At 65.6% G+C, this 14,824-nt stretch overlaps 2 protein-coding genes across 2 annotated transcripts; both read right to left on the reverse strand.

The window, feature by feature from the left end:
* Positions 1-603: 603 nt before the first annotated feature.
* Positions 604-10,408, reverse strand: FLRT1 (fibronectin leucine rich transmembrane protein 1; the record flags this gene model as incomplete). Its single annotated transcript, XM_068424545.1, has 3 exons — positions 604-1,180; positions 1,231-2,329; positions 10,372-10,408. Coding segments are annotated over 3 exons (1,713 nt in total), but the record flags the coding sequence as incomplete, so codon positions are not given.
* OTUB1 (OTU deubiquitinase, ubiquitin aldehyde binding 1) lies at positions 5,444-8,716 on the reverse strand. The gene is made up of 7 exons (XM_068424547.1): positions 8,608-8,716; positions 7,858-7,919; positions 7,649-7,747; positions 7,009-7,127; positions 6,720-6,804; positions 6,181-6,375; positions 5,444-5,753 (listed from the first exon to the last, which is right to left on the reverse strand). The coding sequence occupies exons 1-7, from the start codon at positions 8,660-8,662 to the stop codon at positions 5,556-5,558; spliced, it is 813 nt and encodes a 270-aa protein (XP_068280648.1). The 5' UTR covers positions 8,663-8,716; the 3' UTR covers positions 5,444-5,555.
* Positions 10,409-14,824: the final 4,416 nt, after the last annotated feature.

Consider the following 14,824-nt stretch of genomic DNA (forward strand, 5'->3'; position numbering starts at 1 on the left):
CCCCCCGTGGGACCCCCCCCCATGCCCCTCGACCCCCCACGAGGCCTCGTGCCCCCCGGGTGCCCCCCCCCTACCCCCCCCACCTCCCAGCCCCCCCCCCATGTGCCCCCCCCCCCCGGGGCATCCGGGAACAAGGTACCGGCGGGAAAAGGAGCCGCTGGGTTTATTGGGGGGGGGGGCAGTGGGGCCCCTCGGCCCTTTTGGGTCGATTTTTCCTGATTTTGGTCCTTTTTCCCCCGATTCCAACGGGCAGGGGCTGGGGGAGGGGTGAAGGCACCTCGCGGGGGGAGGGGGGGGCCCAGACACCAGGGTCCTCGTGGGGGGATGGGGAGCCCCAGACATCGGGGTCCCCCCCCCACAACCTGTTCCTGCCCCAAATCCGTCTTTTCTCCCCCCGAAATCAGCGGCACCGAAAAAACACCTTAAAAAAAGCCAAAATGCCCCAAAAAGGGGGGGGGGGCAGGGTGACCCCTCCTGCCCCCAAACCCCGGGGGGATCCCCCCAAATGTCCTCAGAACGGGGGTGGGGTCCCCCGCCATATCCCCTGGGGGGTCCCCAACGTGGGGGGGTGTGTCGCAGAAAGAGGGTGCCCCCCCCCCACCCTCAGGACCCCCCTCCCCCTCCGTGGGGCACCCGCCCTCCCCGGTACCCCCGAGCGCCGGGGGGGGGCAGCGGGGGGGGCGGCGGCGGGGGGGGGAAGACGGTGCGGACGCCGCCGTCCTCGGGGGGCCGCAGGGGTCTGAGGGGCAGCGCCCCCCCCCCGAGTTTGGGGGGCTGGGGGGGAGCCCCCCCCCTCCTCCTCCTCCTCCTCCACCACCCCCCCAGGACCCCCAGGACCACCCCGGCCGCCGCCGCTGCCGCCCCCCCCGCCGCCGCCGCCGGGGGTAGGGCCGGGGGGGCGTCCCGTGGCGGGGGGGGTCCCGGCGACGCCGCGGGGGTCTCGGCGCCGGCGCGAGCCTGGGCGCAGAGCGGGGGCGTCCCGGCGGCGGGGGGGTCGAGGGCGGAGAGGCAGACGCGGTACGGGGCGAGGGGCTGCAGCGCCGTCACCACGTACTCCCCCCGCTCCCCCCGCACCAGCGTCTCCGTCACCGAACCCCCCCCCGGGCGCAGCCAGCTCAGCCGCAGCGACGCGCCGGGGGGGGCCGGCGGCCACCGCACCCGCAGGGACCCCCCGGGGCCGCTTGGACCCACAGCCCCCCCGCGGACACCGGGACGCCCGGTGCTGCTGACGTGGCACCCGGAGCTGCCGCCATGACACCGGGCGACGCCGCCGCGACCCCCGGCGCCCCCGCCGCGACCCCCGGCGCCCCCGCGGCGACCCCCGGCGCGGCGGGGGGGTCGCAGGCGTCCATCTCGGCGCGCAGGTCCCCCACGGGCACCCCGCGCAGCCGCGCCGGCGCCTGGCACAGCAGCCCGCGCACCTCGAGGCGCGGCGGCGCGCGGCGGCGCAGCCAGTCCCGCAGCCAGGCCAGGTTGCAGCCGCAGAACCAGGGGTTGTTGCGCAGCCCCAGGTGGCTCAGGCTGCCCAGGTCGTCGAAGAGCCCCCGCGGCAGCGTCGTCAGGTTGTTGTCCGAGAGGTCGAGCCGCTCCAGCGCCCGCATCCGCGCCAGCGCGCCGGCGGGGACGTGGCTGATGGCGTTGGCGGCCAGCGAGAGGCGGCGCAGGCGGGCGCGCGGCAGGTTGGCGGGCGGCGCGGCCAGCGCGTTGCGGCCCAGCGAGAGCTCGCTGAGGTTGCCCAGGCGGCTGAAGGTGTCGTCGGCCATGCGCTGGTTGGCCAGCAGGTTCCCGTCCAGCACCAGGCGCCGCAGCGCCGGCAGCCCCTCGAAGGCGCGCAGCGGGATGGTGTGGATGCGGTTGTCGTCCAGGCGCAGCTCCTCGAGCGCCGGCGGCAGCCCCGCGGGGACGCTGCTCAGGTGGTTGCGGGAGAGGAAGAGGAGGCGCAGGCGGCGGTTCTCGGCGAAGGCGTCCTCCTCGATGCCGGCCGCCGACACCGAGTTGTCGTCGAGGTGCAGGCGCTCGAGCAGCGGCGCCCGCGCCAGCGCCCGCCGGCCCAGCCCGCGCACGTTGTTGTCCTGCAGGTGCAGCTCGCGCAGCGCGGGCGGCAGGAAGGCCGGCAGCTGCTCCAGCGCGTTGGCGTACAGGTAGAGCACGCGCAGCGCCGGCAGCCGGCCCAGCCGCGCCGGGATGCCCGCGTCGCCGATGCGGTTGTTCTGCAGGAAGAGGGTGGTGGCGCCGGCCGGGAGCCCCTCGGGGACGGCCGTCAGCCCCCGGTCGTTGCAGTAGACGCGGCCGCCGGCGCAGCGGCACACGGCCGGGCAGGCGGCGGCGGGGACGGCGGCGGCGACGGCGGCGACGAGGAGGGGCAGGAGGCGGGAGGGGAAGGGGGGGGGGAGGAGGAGGGAGGGGGGGAGGGGGGGCCATGGGGGAGGGGGGGCCTGTGGGGGGGAAGAGGGGGTAAGGGGGGGGGACCTGGGGGCCTGGGTCCTGCGTCAGCCACTGATATTGGGCAGGGACCCCCCAGAGGGGACCCAGATGTCTGGGCACAGGACCCCCCCCCCTCCCGACCCCATCTATAGGGCAGGGACCCCCCCAGCCCCCCATAGGGGAACACCCCCCCGCCCCCATCTATAGGGCAGGGACCCCCCCCAGCACCCCCATAGGGGAACATCCCCCCCAACCCCATGTATAGGGCAGGGAACACCCCAACACTCCCATCTATGGGGCAGAGACCCCCCCCAGGCCCCCCATAGGGGAATACCCCCCCCCGACCCCATCTATAGGGCAGGGACCCCCCCAGCCCCCCATAGGGGAACACCCCCCCACCCCCATCTATAGGGCAGAGACCCCCCCCAGCACCCCCATAGGGGAACATCCCCCCCAACCCCATGTATAGGGCAGGGACACCTCCAGCACCCCCATCTATGGGGCAGAGACCCCCCCCAGCCCCCCCATAGGGGAATACCCCCCCCGACCCCATCTATAGGGCAGGGACCCCCCCAGCCCCCCATAGGGGAACACCTACCCACCCCCATCTATAGCGCAGGGACCCCCCCCAGCACCCCCATAGGGGAACATCCCCCCCAACCCCATGTATAGGGCAGGGACCCCCCCAGCACCCCCATCTATGGGGCAGAGACCCCCCCCAGCCCCCCCATAGGGGAATACCCCCCCCGACCCCATCTATAGGGCAGGGACCCCTCCAGCCCCCCCTATCTATAGGGCAGAGACCCCCCCAGCCCCCCCACAGGGGACCACCCCCCCGACCCCATCTATAGGGCAGGGACCCCCCCAGGACCCCCCCCAGCACAGGGGACCCGGCGGGGGGTCTGGGGCCCCACCTGGCTCCTCTCCCTGCGGGGGTCCCGGCTCCTCCTGCGCGGCCGCTGCTACCGGCTCCGGTGCTCCATGGCCCCCCCACACCGGGGGGGCCGCTTTGGCGGGGGGTGTCATGAGCCGGGGGGGCCTCGAGCGCTGCCCGCCAGCACCCGGGGGGCCGGGCCCCCGCCCTCCCCTCCCCTGGGCGCTAATTACTAGCGCCACTAACGAACCGACCCTAATTAGCGGCGGCTCGTCAAGGGACACCCCCACCCCCCCGGGACTCTCGTGCCCCAGGGTCGCCCTTGCATCAGCCCCGGCCTCGCACGAGGGGGCGTGACATGTCCCCCAGGGGGGGACCGAGGCGTGATACCCCCCCAGCTCCCCCCCAGCCCCCCCCCATTACCCCCCCCCAGACCCGGACCCCTGGGACCCCCCTGGCTGGAGCGTCCCTGGGTGCTGGGGGGGCGGGGGGGTTTGGGGGGCTCCGGGGGGAGTCAGGTGGGTTTTGGGGGGCCCGGGGGGGTCTCATGGAGGGGGGGGGCGCTTCCCCGGGCACCTGGGCCCCTCCCCTCCGACTGGAGCATCCCTGGGTACCGGGGGGGGGGATTGGGGCGTTACAGAGGTTTTGGGGGTTCAGGGGGGGTCTCGTGGGGGGGGTCAGGCCCCCGGACGCCTCAGTCCCTTCCCCTCCCCCCATCCCGGACGCCGGGGCCCCTCCCCCCGGCTGGAGCATCCCTGGGTACCGGGGGGGGGGGCGGGAGGCGTTTTTGTGGGGCGCGGGGGGGGGTTGGGAGGATTTGGGGGGGGTCTCATTCAGGAGGGGTCGCTCCGGCGGTACCGGGGGGGGGATGGGCCCCGCTCCCGGCCGCCGGGTCCCTCCCCCGGGCTGGAGCATCACTGGGGGGCGGGGGGGATGCAGGGGGGGCTTGGGGGGAGGTTTGGGGGGTCCCGGGGGGCGGGGGTGGACTGGGGGGGGCCCTTACCGGGGTCGGTACCGGCCGGCGCGGTCGGGCCCGGTGCTGGCGGCGCGGCTGCGGGCGTGGGAAGGCGGCGGGGGGCGGGGGGGGGGGCGGGGGGGGGAGCACCGCCCCCCGGTGCGGGGGGGGGATGGGGGGGCGGGGGACGCGGAGCGGGGGGGGGGGGGGGCAGAATCGGGAGGGGGGGGGCAGAAATCCGGAGGGAGTTGGGGGCTAAAAGCCCCCCCACACCCCGGGTCCCCGTTGCGGGGGCGCCCATCGCATGGGGACAATGGGGGCTTTGGGGGGCCCGGGGGGGGGGGAATTGGGGTCCCCGGGTGCGGGGCAGGGTCCCCAGGGGTATTTGGGGGGTCCCAGGACACATCGCCTGCGCGCGCAGTGTGGGGGGGGGTGGGTCGTGCCCTGCAACATCCCCCCATCGCCTCTGTGGTGGGTCCCGAGTGACCCCCATCCCCCACGTGCCCCCGTTCACCCCCCCATTACCCCTGCAACTGCCCCAAGGGGGTCCCAAGTGCCTCCCAGACCCCCAAGTGCCCCCTAAAGGGGTCTCAAGTGCCACCCTGGACCCCCCAACTTCCTCCCTCCACCCTCAAACTACCCCCCCAACCCCTAGCTGCCCCTGAGGGGGTCTCAAGTGCCCCCCTGCCCCCCAATCGCCCCATCCCAGCCCCCCAAGTGCCCCCCTGCCCTCCACCGGCCCCCTCCCACCCCCACAAGTGCTCCTCTGCCCCCCAATCGCCCCATCCCAGCCCCCCAAGTGCCCCCCTGCCCTCCACCGGCCCCCTCCCACCCCCACAAGTGCTCCTCTGCCCCCCAATCGCCCCATCCCAGCCCCCCAAGTGCCCCCCTGCCCTCCACCAGCCCCCTCCCACCCCCACAAGTGCTCCCCCGCCCCCCAACCACCCCAGCCCAGCCCAAGTGCCCCCTAAAGGGGTCTCAAGTGCCCCCCTGGACCCTCCAACTTCCTCCCTCTACCCTCCACCTACCCCCCCGACCCCCAGCTGCCCCTAAGGGGGTCCCAAGTGCCCCCCTGACCCCCAACCGCCCCCCCATCGTCATCCCCCCCACCCTGAGTCCTGTGAGACCCCGACGCCCAGCACCCGGGCCCCCCACCCATCACCCACCCCCCTAAAGAAACGCGCACAGCGAGCGGGGCCGCGTCTTTATTGGGGGGCAGAGGCGGGGGCTCGTGCGAGGGCTGCACGAGGGCCCGCGGGGTCCGTGCGAGGGCGGCCCGAGGGCCGTGCAGGCGGCGGGCGCTCACTTGTAGAGGATGTCGTAGTGGCCGGGGCGGTAGAGGAGGCAGACGCGGGGCTGGGAGCCCTCGGGGAAGACGTGGGGGTTGGTGGCGCCGCCCTCCCCCCGGTCCATGTACTCCACCAGGATGGGCACGTGCAGGGCCCGGGCCAGCGCGATGATGTGGATGTGGTCGCTCTCCTTGCACATGGGCTCCACCTCCTGGGGGGGGAAAGGGGGTCGGGGGGGGCCGCGGGAGGGGGCGCCGGGGCTGCGCGGGGCGCGCGAAGCCGTGCGAGGCTGCGGGGCCGGGCGAGGGCCGCCGGAGGCTGCAAGAGGCCGTGCTGGCCCGAGCTGTCTCATGCTGGCCCGTGCTGGCCCGTGTGAGGCCCGTGCTGGCCCGAGCCCGCCCGTGCTGTCCTGTGCTGGCCCATGTGAGGCCCGTGCTGGCCCGAGCTGTCTCATGCTGGCCCGTGCTGGCCCTTGTGAGGCCTGTGCTGGCCCGAGCCCGCCCGTGCTGTCCTGTGCTGGCCCGTGTGAGGCCCGTGCTGGCCCGAGCCCGCCCGTGCTGGCCCGAGCTGTCTCATGCTGGCCTGTGCTGGCCCATGTGAGGCCCACGCTGTCCCGCTTTGGCCCGCTTAGCACTGACCTGCTGGCAGAACTCCTTGATGCTGCGGCCGCCCTCGAGGAACTGCTCGAAGAAGCGCCGGTGGCGCTGGAGGCAGCCGGAGGTGAGCAGGCGCAGGTAGACCACCAGGTAGTCGGACGTGCTGGGCTCGTTGAAGGCCGCCAGCAGCTCCGGCAGCGGCACCCGGCGCTCCACCCGCTCGATCAGCTCCATGAACTGCGGGGGCACACGTGTGGGGGGGGGCACGTGTGTGCGGGGGGCACACGTGTGGGGGGGGGCACGTGTGTGCGGGGGGCACATGCATGGCGGGGGAACATGTGTGTTGGGGGTGCATATGCATGTCGGGGGGGCACACGTGTGGTGGGGGGCACACGTGTGGCGGGGGAACATGTGGTCACGCACACGCGTGTTGGGGGGGCGACCGTGCGGCTACACGCGCTGTCACGGGGTCACACACACCATCACGGGGCACACGCGGGGTCACAGGCACCACGACTCCCCGCGTCCCATGTCCCCCCCGTGCCCCCACGCCCTCCCCGGCCCCGTCACCGCGTCCCCACCGTGTTGTGGAAGTCCTCGATGGTGAACTCGGTGAAGCCCTGCGCCACCAGCTCCTCCTTGCTGCGGGCTGAGACCTCCTTGAACCTGAGGGGGGGGACCCAGGCGTCTGCGGGGGTCTCAAGGGGGGACCCAGGCTCCCCGGGGGCAGGGAGGGGGCACGGGGGACCCAGGGGGCTTGGAGGGGGATGACCCAGGGGGGACGCAGGCATCCGGGGGGGGAGCAGGTGTCTGTGGGGGACAAGAGGGACCCAGAGGAGGTGGGGGGGTCCGGGGGGTCCCGGGGCGCACCGCTGCAGCTCCTGGCCGTCCTCCAGCAGAGCCTCGAGGTGGGCGAAGCCGAAGGCGCGGTAGAAGCAGTTTCCGTCCGGCCGCGTCTTCCGGATGTAGGAGTATTTCTGGAGCAGGTCCTGGGGGGGCAGCGTCGGGGGGGACGTGGGGACACCCCGGGGGGGCGCGGGGCCCTTTGAGGCTCCCAGCCCCTCACTGGTGACCTCTGAGTGCTCCCAGTCCCAAACTGGTGCCCCAGAGCCGCTCCCAGTCCCAGACCGGTGCCCCAGAGCTGCTCCCAGTCCCAAACTGGTGCCCCAGAGCTGCTCCCAGTCCCACACCGGCGCCCCAGAGTTGCTCCCAGTCCCAGACCGGTGCCCCAGAGCTGCTCCCAGTCCCAGACCGGTGCCCCAGAGCTGCTCCCAGTCCCACACCGGCGCCCCAGAGTTGCTCCCAGTCCCACACCGGTGCCCCAGAGCTGCTCCCAGTCCCACACCGGCGCCCCAGAGCTGCTCCCAGTCCCACACCGGCGCCCCAGAGTTGCTCCCAGTCCCACACCGGTGCCCCAGAGCTGCTCCCAGTCCCAGACCAGTGCCCCAGAGTTGCTCCTAGTCCCAAACTGGTGCCCCAGAGCCGCTCCCAGTCCCATACTGGGGCCCACCTTGATCTTCTGCTGGTAGATGTGGTCATCCTCGGCATACTCCTTATACAGCACCGTCAGCTCCAGCCGCTCCGACACCAGCGGGTTCTGCACTGCGATCTGCACCCCGAAGGGGGGGTCAGGGTTGGGGGGACCCCCCCTAAGGGTGGGGGGAGCGATTTGGGGGCCCCCCGAGGGGGTTTTGGGGCGGGGGGAATGCAGCTTCTCACCTCTTGCTGGATCCGGTCCTGCTGCGCCATGATGGCCTCATCGTAGGCCAGGCAGTTCACGCCTTTGGGGGGGGATATCGGGGTTCAGGGGGACCTCCCGGGTTCACAGGAGCCACCCATAATCTCTTCAACCCCCCCATGGGGGGTGCGGGGGGGTTGGGCACCCCCAAGACGCATCCTGGGGGGGCGAGTGGCAGGACCTGGGGAGATGCCTCTTGGGGGGGGGATGGGGGTGCTATGGGGGGGCCTGTGGGGGGAGTTTGGTGGTGGTGGGTGCTGTAGGGAGCCTGTGGGCAGTAACGGGGCACTGAGGGGGCCCTACGGTGGTGTTAGGGTGCTACAGGGGACATATGGCGGGTATTGGGGTGCTGGGTGGGAGACTGGGGTGCCATGGGGGGGGCCTGTGGGGGGTGTTGGGGTGCTGGGGGGGCTGTGGGGATACTGAGGTGTTCGGGGGCCCTGTGGAGGTACTGGGGTGCCATGGGAAGGCCTACAGGGGTACCGGGGGCTCGGGGGGGGGGTTCTGGGGGGGCTCTGGGGGTGCTGGGGTGCTGGCGGGGGCTTTGGGGGGCCCATAGGGGCACCGGGGAGCCACGGGATGCCGGGGGGGCCACAGCGCTATCGGGGGCTCCCCGGGAGGGAACCGAGCCTCAGCGCGGGGACCCCGCAGGGCGCTGGGGGGTCCCGGGCTGCAGGGGGAGGCCCGGGGGGGGCGGCTCCGGGGGGATCCCGGCCGCGGCCCCTCGGTACCGTCCGCGTCGCCGCCGATCGGCTCCGGCTGCTGCTGAGGCTCCTCCGCCGCCATCCTCCGCCGCGCCCCGCCCCGCGCAGCGCTTCCGGGTCGCCGCGGGCAGCGCTTCCGGGTCAAACACCGTCCCGCCGGAAGCGCGCCTGCCCTTAGCAACAGGCTCCGCCCCGCCGGGGTCTAGCCCGCCCCTAGCAACCGCCCGGGTGGGCGGGAAGCCACGCCCCTCGCGACAGGCCCCGCCCCTCGCGACAGGCCCCGCCCCTGGATACCGCCCTGGAGCGGAACGGCCCCGCCCCTCGCGACAGGCCCCGCCCCTGGATACCGCCCGGGAGCGGAACAGCCCCGCCCCTCGCGACAGGCCCCGCCCCTGGATACCGCCCTGGAGCGCAACGGCCCCGCCCCTCGCGACAGGCCCCGCCCCTCGCGACAGGCCCCCACAACCGCGGGGCTCGGGGCTCCTTTAGCTGCCCAAATGTCCAAACATTTCTCACTCTCTCTAAAAACCTACAAACTCCCTTCTTCACGCAGCCTCTGATAAATTTCTTGTATTTCTGTGTTTTTTTTTGTGCTTTCTGTCCTTTGGAACTCATCTGCTTCTGTTGAGGCCGTCAGTCGGAGACACCACCGAGGTGACTCCGAACGGTCGATGATTTAGGATAGATAATCTACTTGGCTACAAGAGACACTTTTGAGAAGAGATTCTTACGGGATCTAACTCTGCTTTATCACTCACTCCTACGCAGAACATAGTTCCGGTAGAAGTCGGGTAGCGCGCTAGAAATGAAGTCTAAACCCACAGCATTTTAGTTTTTTCACCGTGTCCCGGTTTTGTGCGGATAAAATTTACAGAATCACTTTTCTGTTCCATCTTGCTTCAGTTTGTGGCCAGCTGTGGGACAGGGATCAAGGCCATTAGCAGTTAAATCCAGGGCAGGTGCCCCAGGCTGGCCCACAGGTGTATTCTATAACATTAACCTCAGGTGCACTGTCAGTGGGGAAGCTTGGGGAAGGGCTGGGCTCTTTTTGCTCTGCTCCCCTCCCTCTTTCTCCTTCTCCTCAACAATGGCTATCTCCAGAGGAGCTTGCCATCGCTCTGCGGGCTAAGTATAGTTTTGTGTGTTTTGTATTAGCATCGATATCGGTTTTAAATTGTAACCCGCGAGTCTCCCTCCTTTTCCCGAATCCCTTTCTCGGTCCGGGAAGGGCCATCGGGTGATAGAAGAGACGCTTATTTTTTAGTCCCAGGTGCGGGCTAAATGAAGACACAGAGGAAGGTAAACTATGTAATTTTTGATACTCATATTGTTATTGCATCTAAAGAGCTACTTCCTTACGTAGCTTAGTAGGCCATCAGTCTTTTTCTACCTACACTCTAGAAAATCTAAGTTCAATTACCTACCCGGTCACATCGCCGATACGATAGACGTAGCTGCGGTGAAAGAGCAGGCATCGTCATTTCCAGCAAGGCTCGCTCGGTCCGTTCCAGGCTCACACACCATAAACTTAAGGCAGAGGCAAACAGCGGCCGCCGCTCCTCCGGCCGCTTTTATGCCTCCTCTGGGTTCGCCCCTCGCCTTTGCAGGGGATTGTGGGAAGGGTGGTGGGCGGTGCCCCGGGTATATGAGCCGCAGCCTCTGCTCAGGGAGCTCATTCTGCTCCTGGGCTTTACTAGTGTTAGTGCTCAGCTGCTCCTGCAGTCGAGGGTAGCTTTTTGAGCCAGTCGAGCTATTTGGACAGATGTATTTTGACACTGAGAGAAGCAGCAGTGTCTGTTTGAGGTAAGAGGTTCAGGAGCAGGTAAGGTTAAGCAGCATGTATAGTGGAAAGGGTGCTTGATTGTAGTTTGTTGGTTTTTTGTTTTTTTGGTTTTTTTTTTTTTTCAGGTCAGTAACTTAGTAGGTTATAACCACTGGCCATCTACTTATTCTGCAGGCCTGTAGGAGAGCCTCAAGTCTGTGGGAAAAGAGAAGATAGGAGGGGCTCACAGAACACCAGTTGGAAAATCAGCTCCCGAGGAGCGGCCGACTCGGGGGGGTTCAGGGGCTTGAATATAGGGCTAGAGCTGTCAGGAGGAGTTAAGGTTTCCTTCTCAACAGTTCAGTAGAAGAAAATGGGCTTCTAAACTTTTGGCATTGGGAGATGGTTGGGACAGGGAGACGGGATCACCAGCGATTCTCAGATTGGTTTTGCCATTGGATTCGGTGTCAATGAATTCTGTTTCGTTCTAGTCTCTCTGCAGATGATGGGAGGTATGACAAAGTCACAAGCGATGGTAATGAGGAGGATCAGGGGGGTGGTGATGTATCACAAGGATAACAGTAATTTTGTGTCTCTTGGTATCTCAGGTATCTCAAGCAACAACGGCCGCAGCGTCCGACTCTGGGACGAGCAGGCGAGCGGAACACCACGGCGCTTCTGAGGAGGGGTTTGCAGCGGAAGAGTTTAGTATCAGCTGGTGTGAAGCTTCCAGCTGGCACTGTTGGTTTGGTGGTTTTTTTTTTTGCAGGTAATGTTGAGGAATGTGACGACTGCAGAAAGGACCCAGATAGGCAATGGGGGTTTTGCTGAGGATGGATTGAGGCCCCCGGCCCTCTGAAAGCTAAGTTGAGGGACCAGGGCTAAGGAGGGGTTGGGAGGAGGGGACCAAGTTGGGAATTCCCAGGAGGGATTGTAAAGTTAGAGTAGAGGAGCAGACTGCCCAGGAGCAGTTCCCTTTGGGCCACCTGAGGGAGCGGTTACTTCTCAGGGTAATGGTAGTGTGTGCCAGGCAGGGCAGTTCCAGCCTGTGTCAGTTTGTTGTGTAGTTTGTGTGGTGTCTTCTGTGTTGTAGACCTTTGTTAGGTCTCAAAGTCTTGTCTGTGCTCAAGGAGGACACCAGTGAGGAGGCAGCCTCGGCTGCCATCCCTAGAGTCTTGAACACCTGTACTCATGAGTACAGTGGCCATCAGGTGCTTCTTCTCTTCTGTAAGAGCCCTATAGCATGGTTCGGTCTTCCATCTTGCGTGTTTCTGGACGGTCCTTTTCCGCGGCGTCGTTCCCCGCCGCACGAGCGGCTCCTCTTTCCGGGCGTCCGTTTGGACGGACCGGGCTTTCTTCCCGGCATCCTTATGCGGTGAGGTCTTGAAGCCAGGCTTCTTGTGCATACATCCTCTCTGTTCTGAGAGTCACTTCTTGTCATGAGCCATGATGTTCTGGTCTCTTTCTGGGGCAGCCATAGAGCCTCCTCACGTCCCCGTCATGGTGCCGCAGGCGGTCTTGCTGGACAGCGTCTTCTCTCGGGGCGTCACGCTTCTCACCGACAGTTTTCTCTCATCTTTGAGGTGCGTCGTTTGCAGCGTTCCGTGTAGTGTTGGTCTGTGTGTGTGTGTGGCTTGGAGCTGCCCTGCCTGAGGGTGTAGAGTCAGGGGTAGGTGGAATAACAATAAAAGTCTCAGGTTAATATGTTGGTCTGCCTAGACCTTTGGGGTAAAGGCTGTACAGTCATCTCGGGTGGAGCAGCCATCGGCAGGGTGTGTGGATGGCCATTTCCATAGCGTCCTATGGAGATGATAGGAGCCGTGTGGGAGGGGCTGTTCAGCAGTAGCGAACCAGCTTGAGTCTCAAAGGTGTTAAGGCTTGTATGTGTGGGGCCTAAATTTGCTGTGTTTGTAATGTTTTCACGGCAGGAGATATTTGTTGTGCAGATAGTAATCCTAAGTGGAAACAAGAGGTGTGGAGTTTCTCAGCTATCGCTTGATCACCGAGCGACTTGTTCGCTATGGCTTTTGCAGACGCAGAGGGACGAGCCGCGCACCAAAAGGCGACAGAGGAGAGGCGAAGGGAGCCCCGGAAGAAGGTGGGTCGGCACGATGTGTGGGTGGGATGATGTGTCCGGAGGCTATTTGACTAGCTTATAAGGCTTGGATTATTTTTTTTATGTTGAAGGTGGGAAGCAACGAGCGAAGCAGGATATCTGCACCAGAGGCTGTGACTCGAGTCAGGTGAGCGGCAGCCACCGGGCCGAAGCGGCGGTTGTTTTGCGCAGGTGCGGTATTGTCGGTGAACTTACCCGCCTCCCTTGTCTGTTATGCTTTACAGGTGTCATGTGAGGATCGGCGTGGCACCCCGTAAGCTCCAGAGGCAGGATAGGCGAGCGGTCAAGGTAAAGGAGCAGGAGATAGGGATGGGTGCGGGCAGGCCGTGGTTTTGGCCGGTACTTTAGCTTGTGCCTTTTTGTTTGGGTTTTTGCAGGTGCTGCCCACAGGCTCCAGGGGCTGATGCCACATGCCAAGGAGCAGTCTGCGAAGGTGAGGTGCTTGTGGGCCATGCTGGTGTCTAGTAGCAAAATAATAAATGTCACCGTCGTTAAGCATTTGCCTTCTGTTTTTGCAGGTGCTGCCCATAGGCTCCAGGGGCTGATGCCACATGCCACGGAGCAGTCTGAGAAGGTGAGGCGGTTGTGGGCCATGTTGGTGTCTAATAATAAGTATTAAATGGCACCATGGTTAAGCATTTGCTTTCTGTTTTTACAGGTGCTGTGCAGGCTGCCTTAGGAAACGGATGAGCATTTGAGGTGAGCCGGGGTGGTAGCGAGGAGGATCACGGGGGTGGTTACTTCTCTCAAGCATAATGGTCATTTTGTGTTTCTAGGTACCTCGGTTCCTGGAAGCAAAGGCGGCCGCAGCGTCCGAGCCTGGGATGAGCGGAACACCACAGTGCTGCTGAGGAGGGAAGTGTTGTGGAACGGGATGGTATTGGCCAATGTGATGCTTCCGGCTGACACTGTTGTGTGTTTATTTTTTGCAGGTGATGTTGAGGAACCTGGCAGCTGCAGAAAGGACCCAGCTATCCATTGTGGGTTTTGCTGAGGATGGATTGAGGCCCCTGGCTGTCTGAAAGCTAAGTTGAGGGACCAGGGCTGGGGAGGGACTGGGAGGAGGTGATGAAGTTGGCCGTTGGTGGGCTTTAAAGCTAGTGTAAGGGAGAGGGTTGTCCAGGACCTGTCCTCTTTGGGCAGGTGAAGAGAGCGGGTGCCTTTTCAGCACAATGGTAGTGTGTGCCAGGCAGGGCGGTTCCAGCCTGTGTCTGTGTTGCTGTGTAGTTTCTGTAGTCAGTATCTCAGCATGTGCCTTTTGGTTTTGGCAGGTGCCCCACGGAGCCTCGGAGGGGTGAAGCCGCACTCCAATGTTTGTCCCGAGAAGGTGAGTTTGTTGTTGGCCGGGCTGGTGAGTAGTAGCAAAGTGTTATAGAGCACCTCTGTTAAACCTTTATGTTTGGCTTTGCAGGCGCCGTGCAGGCCGTGCTCCTTTGGAACCGGACGAGCACCTGAGGTGAGCCGGGGCGGTAGCGAGGAAGATCACGGGGCGGCGATATCTGCAGCGCAATGGTAATTTTGTGTCTCTCGGTGTCCTAGGCGCCCGAAGGGATGATAGTCAAAGCACCCACCTATGAAATCGATGCGGAGCAGGTGAGCGGAACGCCGTGGAGCTGTTGAGGAGGGGGATGTTGCGGCATCGGTTGGCATCGAGCAGCAGAACTGCTAGCACTGTTTTGTTTCTTCTTACCTGCAGGTGAAGAAGAGGAAGGTGGCAACAGCAGAAACATCCCTGTTAACTGATGTGTTTTTTTTCTTGAGGATGGATTCGGGCCCCTGGCTGTCTGAAAGCTAAGTTGAGGGCCCAGGGCTGGGGAGGGGCCGGGAGGCGGGGAGCAAGGTGGGAATTGCCAGGAGGGGGTGTAAAGTTAGTGTAGGAGAGCGGGCTGCCCATGAGCAGCCCCTCTTGGGCCAACTGAGGTAGCGGGTTACTTTTCAGCACAATGATAGTGTGTGCCAGGCAGGGCAGTTCCAGCCTGTGTCTATTTGGTGTGTAGTTTGTGTGGTGTGTCTTGTGTGTCTTAGACCCTTCTTGTGTCTTGATGTCTTGTTTGTACTCAAGGAGGACACCAGTGAGGAGGCAGCCTCGGCTGCCATCCCTAGAGTCTTGAACACCTGCACTCATGGGTACAGTGGCTATCAGGCGCTTCTTCTCTTCTGTAAGAGCCTATAGCATGGTTCGGTCTTCCATCTTGCGCGTTTCCAGACGGTCCTCTTCTGCGGCATCGTTCCCCGCCACACGAGCGGCTCCTCTTTCCGGGCGTCCGTTTGGACGGACCGGGCTTTCTTCCCGGCATCCTTGTGTGGTGAGGTCTTGAAGCCAGGCTTCTTGTGCATACATCCTCTGTGTTCTGAGAGTCACTTCT

The sequence above is a fragment of the Nyctibius grandis genome, unplaced genomic scaffold (assembly GCF_013368605.1).
Source record: "Nyctibius grandis isolate bNycGra1 unplaced genomic scaffold, bNycGra1.pri scaffold_112_arrow_ctg1, whole genome shotgun sequence".
NCBI classification, from domain to species: domain Eukaryota; kingdom Metazoa; phylum Chordata; class Aves; order Nyctibiiformes; family Nyctibiidae; genus Nyctibius; species Nyctibius grandis.

Bases quoted from the DNA above. Each gene is read 5' to 3' on its own strand.
- OTUB1 (XM_068424547.1), bottom strand. From the start codon at position 8,662: ATGGCGGCGGAGGAGCCTCAGCAGCAGCCGGAGCCGATCGGCGGCGAC. The intron at 7,128-7,648 runs GTGGGCCCCAGT...CTGCCCCCCCAG, and splicing joins TCTACCAGCAGAAGATCAAG to GACCTGCTCCAGAAATACTC. The intron at 5,754-6,180 runs GTCAGTGCTAAG...TTCCCCCCCCAG, and splicing joins TCAAGGAGTTCTGCCAGCAG to GAGGTGGAGCCCATGTGCAA.